The following is an 11,024-nucleotide window of genomic DNA, read 5'->3' as shown; positions in this document are numbered from 1 at the left end:
CCACTGGCCCATGTGGGAACTGAACCGGCAGCCTTCGGAGTTAGGAGCATGGAGCTCTAACCGCCTGAGCCACCGGGCTGGCCCCTCTGCATATTTCAGTTTATTTGATAGTTATAAGAACCTTGTAAGGTAGACCGGACAAATACACTTATTTGCATTTGAGGTATTAACAAACAAACAAACAAACAAAAGAATTAGGTTTTATATCTTCAGTTGGTCAACAAATGTTTTAGCTAACTTTCTCAGCCGTGGTAATTCTTTAATGATTAATTTCTATATGGTTATATAAGATTATGGATAACAAATTCCATGCCTATGTGTTCATGTGGTCAACATGAATTTATTAACTGCTCTGTAACCAGTATCAGGTTAGACTCAGGGAGTTTTAATCCTTACCATAACTTTCAAGACCAGAAGATATCCCATTCTACAAATGAACATAATGAGGCTTTGAGAAACTTTTCAAAGATCACAGTGACATAGCGGATATTCAAATTCTGGGTTGATTCCAATATTTATATTTTCCTTTGGGCCACAATGAGTCATAAGCGTATATATTCTTCTTGAAGACCCAAGGCTATACACCTTAAAGATCAGAAAACTAGATCACCTCACTCCTTGCTTTCATCTTTCTTCTCTCAAAGCTAAGCAATTGCATATGATTTTTTTTTCTTTTTGCCAGCATCATCTGAAATTAAAGCCTTATTGTTTCCTCTTGTCAGCTAATACAAAGAAAAATCTCAGCTAATGTTCCATGAAGCCATGCGTTCTAGTTAGTAGACTCTGCCTCATTCTGCCCTTCAATTATTCTGGCTGTTTACCTCCAGCTAGTGTTTCTGAGCTGACCAATTCAAGCTCATCTCCATCCAATTGCCTTTATCACTTTATTTTCCTTCCTAGGGTCCCCATTAGTATTTTGCAGATTAAGATGATAGTAAATTAAGAGAAGCTACCAGGGCAGAGTGCAAAATGGCTTATGTGGATTGAGTTTAAGAAGTAAAGCAGAACTGAACGTTTGATGAATGGGTCCTGTGTTGCTGTCCATTGTTCTGAACTAGCATTGTTGGCTAGACTGGGTACAAGTAGGAAATGGAGAGCTGAGTTGGAGAAAGAAGGCACTTTCACACGATGATTTCACAGTGTGAGTAGAACAGTGGGGTAGACTGGAGTGAAAGCTCCAAGAAAATCCATGGATACTTCGTGTCAGTGAATGCAGAGGGAGAGGGAGGTCAAAATGGAAGCATTTCGGTTATTGGGAACTAAAATGCCACCCTATCAGAATAGATACAATTTTCCCATTTGAAACCATCAGCCAGTTAATTCTGCACATGTTTCTTTGCCGCAGATAGTCATGTCATCATTGTCAAAACCACTGTGATAATCACGATCATCACGAATATCATTGTCCTTCTCATCAGTCTCTTTATCCATGTCACAACTATCCTCATCAAAATGTCATTCTGGTGGGCCTCCTTTGCTCTAGGCACTCAGCCAGTGTTGATGTCTGTGGAAGTCCTATGATGTGAAAGGTTGTATCCCCATTTCACTCAACAGGAAATAGGGAACCGAGCACTGAAATACGAGCTTTGTCACGGTGACAGAGCCAGCATGTATAGAGATAGGATTCCATCCTAAGACTTTTCAACTCCAAAGTCCATGTTCTTAACCAAACTGTTGCACTTAAAGTAGCTCTTAGTCTAGGGAGGAAGGGGGAAATGTAACAGACCATAACAGTGTAATAAACACTGCAGTTGGGAGCCATGCAGGGTTTCTGGGGGCAGGTAGGAATCACCAGCTCTCACTGCATACCTGATGGAAGGCTTCCTTGGGGAGTTTCAACTGAGCTGAGTCAAGCAAGACAAATAATTTTCAGACAATAAGAAGGGAGATGAGTATTTCAGGCAGAGGATGAAATGTGTGCAAGAGCTTGGAGGCACTCATTCCTTTAACAATATTTACTGTCTTGGCTGCTCCAGGCACTAAGTTAGGAAACCCAAGCGTGAATCAAAAAGAGAACAATGCATCCCGTGCAGTAAAGAAACTATAGGAGATAAGACTAGAAGTTTCAAGAACAGTAAGTATTTAGAGGGAGATCTGAGAGGAAAATAAGCTATTAATAATATTCCTGTGTTGTGTTTTACAATGTGTTTTCACATGCCTAGGCACTCAGCTAGTTATTGAATGAATGAATGAATGAATGAATGATCGATCTCTGTTGTCCTTTGAAACAATACATTTGCTTATAATTTCTGTGAGGACAGAGAATGTTAGTTCACCACTATCACCAGTTATATCTGCAGTGGGACCACTGACTTGTATAATAACCCAGGCGACAGTTTTCATAGTAGCCTATGTGAGTAGTCTGTGCCATCTCAATGTGACTAGTGCCCCTGGAGTTGTGCGACTTGATAGTTGAGGTCCATGTCTGATATAGAGGATTAACATTTGTTACTAAAGAAGCTAATGAATGAACAAGGCAGGAAGGAACACTAGACAGAGATTACTGTCATTCAGCCTCTTACTCACCCAAGAAGCGTTAGTTAACACTCTGCTGTAAATCAGCATATCTACTTCACAAGTGAAATAAAATGACTGCCTCAGAACACACTTAGTGAGTAGAAGAGCCAAATGTGGAACCCAAGCCTCTCCTAGTCAAAGCTTTACTACAACAGCATTCAGTGTCTCTGTAAATCCATCTATTTACGGTTTCCTCCAAGGGGCCAAGGATGCGTCTTTCCTAGGAAACAGCTGGGCTGAAGAATGTGTTGTTGGCCTCACACAGCTGGCACCCTCCCAAGGTGAAGGAAATTGGGAGCTGGTGCCAGGAGCCCTCGTCAGGGACTGGTGTGTAACTAATTGCTGCTGTAAACCTCTTTCACAAGAGACTCTGGCTTCGCTAGTTCTTTGAGTAGAAAAGATCCTGAGGTATACTGAGTGGACTGGCAGAATACATATTCAGAAAGCACAAAGACTGTTGAGCACCAGTTTTGGCTGAAGAAATTTTGTCCCAGATAAAGGGTCTTGCAAACACTCTTCCTGACTGTTTGGAGGCAAACAAAAATTGGGGCTGTGCTAGTGTGTTACAAAGAGCTAGGGGACTGAGGTCAGTTCTACGTTGCCCATTTATTAGCTCTTCAATCTTAGGCAAGTAGTGGGGCCCCTCCAGCTTTAGTTTCTTCATCTGTAAAAGGGAATTAATCACCTCTCCACTGTAGCATTGTGGAAGAGTAAACTAAATAATAAAGGAAAGGATCCAACCCAATGTGGTAGAGTGAAAAGAGCTTGAGTTTTGGAATGAGACTTGATTTTTAAATCCAAATTTACCTCTGAATAGTGATGCAAACTTTGACAGCACTAATAATAAGAGTGGCAATAATAATAATAGTTAGCTAGCATTCACAGAAAATAGGTACAAGGCACTGTGCTGAGCACTTAACATGGATTGTCTAAATTAATAGGCAACAATAGAGTAAATGCTATTATTGTTGCTACTTTATTGATGAGAACTGAAATGATGATGGTAAAGTTCAAAGTTGAGCTGAAAGTGAAACGGCCAGGATTCAAACAGGTTATCTGACTCCAAAGTCTGCTATATGGTTTTTAATCGCTAAGCTAAACTGCTCTCTCTCCAAACCTTAGTGTTCTTGTCTATACAATGGGGTTAATAACACCTGCCCTGCCAGGTTGTTAGGAGAATCTGAGGTTGTACCTTAAAGGTATCTATTGCAGTGATACAAGCTCCATAAATATTGCCGTGTTTTCCCGAAAATAAAACCTAGCTGGACAATCAGCTCTAATGCGTCTTTTGGAGCAAAAATTAATATAAGACCGGGTCATAATATAATATAATATAATATAATATAATATAATATAATATAATATAATATAATATAATATAATATAATAATGATATAAGGCCAGGTCCTATATTAATTTTTGTTCCAAAAGATGCATTAGAGCCGATTATCCGGCTAGGTCTTATTTTCGGGGAAACAGGGCATAGCATGGTATGGTGGGACCATGGTGGTTATGGTGGTGGAGATGATAATGACGGTGATAATTGGAACTCCAGATCTTAAAGATGGCTTCCATTGCTATTGTTGGAGAAAGAAGGTACTGAATAGACAGAAAACCAGACAAGGAGGTGCTTTCTCTTTAAAACAACAAAACAAAATCATCTAACACCTGTCAAATTTGTCTCAATTGAGTTTAAAATGGTGTCTTTGATTTCTGTGTTTCTTCATGCAGCTGGGACTCTAATATAAAAAACAAATCTAAGAAATTAAAATGGCCACATTGGCTAAAGACTTTACATCATACGGTATAGAGTGAAGGCAATAAAGTGGCTCAAAGAAGTTATTCAACCCTTCTATTTTCAGTGTTCAGTAAATTGCACTTTAAATAAAACTGTCATAAACCCAAAGGACACTGAGCAACTGTTCTGTCTGGGGTGTGAGAGGGCAGCAGGGAGAGCAGGAGGCCCTTTCAAATAAGGACGCTCTGTGGTTGAATTTTCCAACTTGCTGGCAGCCAGTTTCTAGTGAACTTTCCCTGTTCTTGCCCCAAGTTTCAGTGCCAAACGAGCACGGGAAATGTAGTCGGGGAGGCCCGCCCATCATGGGGTAGGTTAAGGACTGGCCTGTGTGCAGAAATCATACATTCTGGCTTCAGTCCCTCATCCCCAGACTGTTAACTTGGTCAATCTGGAACCCCTTTGCTGGGAGCTGCTTTTTGAACTTGGCATCTGAGAAGGTACAGCCCAATTTTTCATCTGAGACCTCCCCCCGACCACCACCACAAGATGCAGTTAACCGGCAACATTTCAGTATCTTGAACCCATTGTGGTTTTTCAGGTTTTGGGCTTTCTGATTTCCTAAAAGTCATCATACACCTCATTTATTTGAAATGAATAGCTATCCGCCTTTTTTTTTTCACTAGGCTTAAGGATTTCTGTACAGGCCCATGTCTTGAGCAAGAGGATTTGGGGCTTGCAAAAATATCCATGTCTAATTGACCATCTCCCTATGCAGTCTAAGAATGTAGTTTGAACCATGAAAATGCAAACATACATAGATGAGTTTGTTTTCAATGGCTTGCAAGGCCTTTCAGGATGGATGCAGCCTCAGCCCCACTTCTCACTCCTCCCCATGTCACCTTTCGGCCACAACCCCCACTTTGGAAACCCACACTTGCCAGACTCTCAGACCTCGGTTCTTACTAACGTCTCCTTTCCCTATAATGTCCCCCACCCTGTGGGCAGTCAACATCCCTTTTGTTCTTCACATCTGGCTTCTCTAGGAAGGTCTGTGCCCTCCCCAAACCCAGTTAGGCTTTCCCTCTGCCTGCCTCACCACAGTCGTGGTGATGGTGTGCTGTCATTCTCTGTTTATTTGTCCATCTTTTCCATAAGATTGGGGGCCCATGAGGGCAAGGCCCACCTCCGTCTAACTCATTCATTTACCCATAGGATGTATGCAACATGCATGATTGTTGGATGAATTTAGGAAAAGACAAATGAAAATCTGTCATTAGAGAAAAGGCATTCTATAACATAGAGTTCGTTTGAAAAACATCACAGGCTTTGGTGTCAGGGCTGGGTTCCGACCTCGGATTATACTCATTAGCTATGTGACCTGAGCAAGCTTCAAAAAACTCTGCTCTTTGGTTTTGTCCTCATCTTCGGGGGCACAGCTCAGAAGCCCATTGTAAGGGTTACAGTAATTGAAACAAAGTACACATGTTGCTGCGCACTGTGCCTGGAAACGTAAAAACATAGTGAGATGTAACATAGTAAGAATTCAGTGCACCTTTTATATTTTTTTAGTGTGGAATTAATCCTAATTTTTCCATAGTTCCCTCCATCCATATGCTCCCCTCCATTCCAAAAGCATTAGAAATTCCTTGTAATCAGCTCATTTTAATTCCAAGGAACAAGTTTTGTCTATGTTGTATATGCCTAGGCATAATTACAGAAGCGTGAGTAAAAACAATACAGTCTGGTCTGTATACCTGAGGACCTCACAGTGTGACTGGGATGCAGGTAAAGCAGACACATAGATAGGTGATTCCAATAAATGAAATAAATGGAGAGACAGAGGTAAGCCAAAGTTGCTATAAAGCACGGAACAGGTACTCTTAGCCCAACCTAAGTGCTGGAAGAGGCTTCGGTGGGGGACAGGGGGCTGGTAACTCAGCTAAATCTCAAAAGATTGAATAAGTTTAGGCAGGTAAATAAATACAGAAAAGGCATTCCAGGCAGAGAGAACAGCATGAACAAATACACAGAGGCAAGTTCAGTTTCATCAAAGGGGTAAGTTAGAGGCAGGAAGTGGTAGGAAATGAAACTAGAGATAGAAGCAGGGAAGGTCAGAGGGCCTTATGCGTATGGCTAAAGAATGGATAATTTATCATCGGAGTAATGAGGAACCATCGAAGGGTTTAATGGGAGTGGCAGGATCACAATTGCGTTTTAGATGGCATTGATGCAAACTTAATTTGCAGGTCCCCAAGAAAGCCCTTTTAAACAATATCCCCTCTAGGTCATTACCCAAGAAATCGAGTCATTCATTTCATTCAATATTAGTTTGACACATATTTATTGAGTACTTACTAGGACTAAAGCATCATGCTTAATCCTGTGGGCTCTCCAAAGGTAAGTATGTTTTTTCACTTGCTGTCAAGAAGTTCACGGACTCTTAGGAAACTCACGGACTCTTACAATTACTTTAGTAATTGTAGTAGGACGTGGAAAGTGCTAAGACAGACAAGACCAAAAGAAACTTGCCGATGGAACGCTGTATGTTTCCCAATCTTTTCCTTGGACCAGGTGCTGAGCTGGCAACACAGTAAGCGCTCAAGGTGATTCTTAAAATATAGACTCCCCAGAGATTCTGCCTCAGTGGGGTAGCTTCAGGAGTCTTCCAGACGTTTCCGATACATTGCCAGATTTAAGCACCGTCGCCAGAAGAGGAATGAGGACGGACAGGTTAACTTTGGGGCGAGTGATGAACGGGCTTTCTTTACGGAGTAGGAAGCATTTGAGCTGTGTCCAGAAGGATGAATAGAATTTGGACAGTAAATGTCTGGTAAGGGCATTCCAGGTGGCAGGTGTAGCATCGGCGGTGGTGAGATGCAGGAAATGAAGGCACCTGTCAGGGGAACCCCAGGAGTTCTGCACAAATGCAACATAAAGAGGTGCAACGGTGGTTTGAGACCATATCAAGGAGGCAAAGGAGTTACTTTAGTTGATAGAGAGCTGTGAAACATTCCTAATTTTTCAAAAATGGAATAACATCACCATAACTATATTTTAGAGCCATCAGATCATGGAGGAAACATTTGGGTGAGGCCATCTCACCTGTTAGGAAAAGGCTGCAAAAATCTAAGTAGAAGAAGATAACCCTGGACAAGGAATAACTACAGTAATGCCTGCCATTTATTATGCTTGGAACCAGGATAATTGTTTTGCATTTTTCTTCTTCTGTAAGCCTTGAAAGAACTCTAGGAACTGGATAGGAACAAGTCCGTAATCCCTCACCCACAATTCCAAAATCCAGTAAGCTCTGAAAACCACTCATTTTTCATAACTGTTTTGGTACCACAAGCCTACCTGAACCAACACGAGATATTTTATGGTCTTTCCTTTTCCTACATTAGGGGAATGTTAATATGTTTTGCTACAGAAATAACCCACGTTTGATCACAGCCTGCTGCCTCAGACCACATATGTAGAATTTATAACATATTACCTTTCTAACACTGGCGAATTTCTGAATTCAAAAGTACATGCAGCCCAAGGATTTTGTATAGGGATTGTAGACCTAATTAGTGTTGTTTTGTAAATGCTAAAACTAACCCAAGCGATTTTCCAAAGAAAGAGGAAGAAATGGAGCCTGGGCACCTGTGAAGGGGAAGGTGTGGAGGGACAGGACTTTGTAATAGGATGGCTAACATATACGTTTTCATGTTCGACACTGGGTAGAGGACTATTTGTATTGGTGCCAAGGTGCTTTGGGATTCTTGGATGAAAGTTCTGATGGATGGGCAGAAAGGCCCTCATGAAGAGAAGGGTGTAAGCAGATGTAGATAAGAAAGTGGCAGAGTGATAGGATATTAAATCCACCAAAACGCTCTGTGCACCAGAGTATCTTCTCTTATTGCCCTTCAAAGGCAACTGAAACTCCTGATTCCTTCTTTGAGTGAAATCTTTGAAGGCCCTAAAAGAGAATGGCTTCAGGGAAGAATAATGGCTTCCCTCCTCCTACCTCTATGCTCTATGTTCTGATCTGCTCACCTGAAAATGCAGTGGACCTGAATGCCTTTGCCTATACCGTTTCTTTAACCTAAAATGACTATATAGCCCCTGCCTCTCTCCAATGGAAACCAACTTCTTCTTCAATCTTACCTCCTTTAGGAAGGATTGCCTGAAGGGGCCAAGCCAAACTAATTTTTCACTGTATTTTCATTGATCCCATAGATAGACTTTGTTGGCTGATTGTCTCCATAAGTAAACAGGGGTCAAATATTTTGAATTGTTCTGTTTAGCTGGCCCAGCTATCAGCCGAAGATACAGTGATGGAAAGACATACTCATAAGTCTTTGTACTAGAAAATGATAGTTTAGTGGGAGAGACAAACCAGTCAACAGTTATAAATTAGAGTGTGATAAGCACTGGGAAAGACGTAAGCAGAGGGGGGCACTTGACCCAGAACTGGGAGAGGCCAGGAGGTTTGGGAGCGCAGTGCCTTGAACGAGTGGGGTTAACAGTGTGTCTTTCTCTCTCTCTGTCTCCTGCTCACGATCTTTGCAGGCTTCGCAGTGCCTATCGGGTGGCATTCTGATTCCTTAGCCTGGACTCTGAGTCTCTGTGTGCTCCTGCTCGGATAGATAATTCCAGCTCTTACACACTGCAAAGTAAGAGCTATCGTGGGTGCATTCCAGGCACAGATAAGGAAGGATTATCCAAATGGATTCTAAATTTGCTTGCTGTCATGGGAGGGGAAGTGGCGAGAGAGGAGTGAGGCAGGTGCTAAAATCCCCAGTAAGGAAGGAGGAATGCCCCGGACTGTTGTAGGTGAGTTCTGTAGGGCACAGTGGCGTTAGTTTGGTACACTGCTAATAGGAGTGGGTGTTTCTGAGGAAGAAGAGAGGATGTAGGTAGAAGGGGTAATGGACTACAAGAACATTTTACATCTCCTGGACCAGGGGTGAGGGGTGTGGAAGGCAAAAGCCACACTTGGGCAAGCCTCAGGGGACTCTATCTTTAGGGGAGACACCAGTTTGAATTAGAGCAAGGAGGTGGAGGGCATGTTCCTAGAAGAGATTGAGGACATGGGCAGCTTTGCTAATCACTGGCTGTGAAGTCCAGAGAGCTCACTAGAAGGGTTGGGGAGGTGAGCAAAGGGTGAGAAGTGGGATTCAACTGGGGATGTTAGAGAGGTCTGTGGGCGGGAAGGCCCTGTGTCAGTGGGCTGGCTGGGCTTTCTGATGACGACCAAGGTAAACAGGGATGTAAGGCATGATGGCCTGTTGTTTCCGGGAAAGATGAGTCATTTTCATAGTCGTTGCCCGCTATGAAAGATTGGGAGATCAGGCAGCTTTAATGGCAATGCAGGCAGTGTCGTGGTGAAGGGGGCAAGGTGGTCTTATTATGGCCACGGAGGACTCCGTGGGCTGCCTTTTACGTCAGCAGTGGGCAGGAGAGATTTTTACTGGTAGCCTGGGGAGTTCTAGACACTTCTTTAGTATTCAGTATATGGGGTTACAAGTTACAGGAGGGACAGTTTTACCAGGAGCACTGACCGGCGTCAGACATTTACCAGGTTTTGTACACACTTAACTACAACCTTACTATAGCTCAGTGCGGTGGGCATTCTTAGCCCCTTTGTACCGATGCAGAAAAACTTAATAGCTCGCTCAAGGTCACGTATCTACTGGAGCTGGGATTCTTGCCCGTGTCTAACATTAAGGGTGGAAAATGTACTGATTTGACCTGATAGGGATGGGCTGTGCAGTTATTGATTCTTATACCTTGATGATGGACGCGTAAGCTTTTCACTTTTCTATCCTGTCTCTGTTCAGAGGGCAGATGGGGGGATTTCAAACAGCACTTCCATGCTCTGTTGTTCCTCCCCTTTCGTGGGAGAATTAATCACGGGTACCAGGAGCACAGCTGTTTTGCCATTGCCATAGCTCCTGGGGTAGTGGAGATTGGATCGAAGCCCTTTTATTCGTGAAGGACGACTCAGATGCTATTTTTAATCGCCCTTTATTTCTTTCCATCTTAGGGAGGATTTGACAGCTATTACTGCCTCTCTTTCTGGGTTCGTAATTTCTTGGCTTCTGCTGCCTTCTCTGTGCTTTGGATTTTGAGCTTCCATTTTTCTTAAGGCTCTTGCATTCATGGACCAGGAGAAAAATGTTCAGCCTGTGGTAAACTGTTGGCAGTTACGTATGTTGCCACTGTTTCTCCTGCATGCAAGGTAATACTCAGCAATTTGCAGAAAATCAGAAATGAGTTGACTTTTCTTTTTAAATCAAGAAATATGCATCAAAATAGTGTCTCCTCCTTCTGGAATTTACTTTATGCATGTTTTTATGACGACTTTCACCTCCTGGACCACTGCTAATTTACTGAGCACCTGCAAGTCCTTGCTCACTGCTGCTTGCAGTGTTGTGTGATGGATGCCATTGTAGATGTAAGCCCAGGGATACGGGAGAAGGTGTGTCAGAGTGAATGCTGGAGAAGGTAGAGCAGCTGTCTGCACCGTATTTTATAAACAAGAAAGCAGGACATGTGGTTTGACACAGAATTTGTTCTCATTTGCAGATCTGTTTTGAAAGGGTATAACACTAAATTGTATTTTGTCATCTAGCTCTGCATTTTCTTTTCACCTTTGGAATTACATTAAATCAGAACTACCTTGAAAATCCAAGAGGCCTGGTCACAATAACAATTTAATTGATTAAAAATCAAAAAATACCCCACTTACATTAGATGCAATGTTTCACTCGTCTCAGACTAA

At 42.4% G+C, this 11,024-nt stretch overlaps 1 protein-coding gene across 1 annotated transcript in view; it reads left to right on the top strand.

Moving 5' to 3' along the window:
- Positions 1-4,020: 4,020 nt before the first annotated feature.
- The window catches only part of FYB2 (FYN binding protein 2), an 83,583-nt gene continuing 76,579 nt past the window's right edge, over positions 4,021-11,024 (top strand). Inside the window, exon 1 of the mRNA XM_033114495.1 lies at positions 4,021-4,113. Within this exon, the coding sequence (XP_032970386.1) occupies positions 4,021-4,113 (93 nt within the window). The remainder of the gene's footprint in view (positions 4,114-11,024) is intronic.

This window comes from Rhinolophus ferrumequinum, chromosome 9, assembly GCF_004115265.2.
Source record: "Rhinolophus ferrumequinum isolate MPI-CBG mRhiFer1 chromosome 9, mRhiFer1_v1.p, whole genome shotgun sequence".
Taxonomy (NCBI): Eukaryota; Metazoa; Chordata; class Mammalia; order Chiroptera; family Rhinolophidae; genus Rhinolophus; species Rhinolophus ferrumequinum.
Note: the sequence above shows the minus strand (reverse complement) of the source record. Positions and strands in the feature narration are given on the sequence as shown.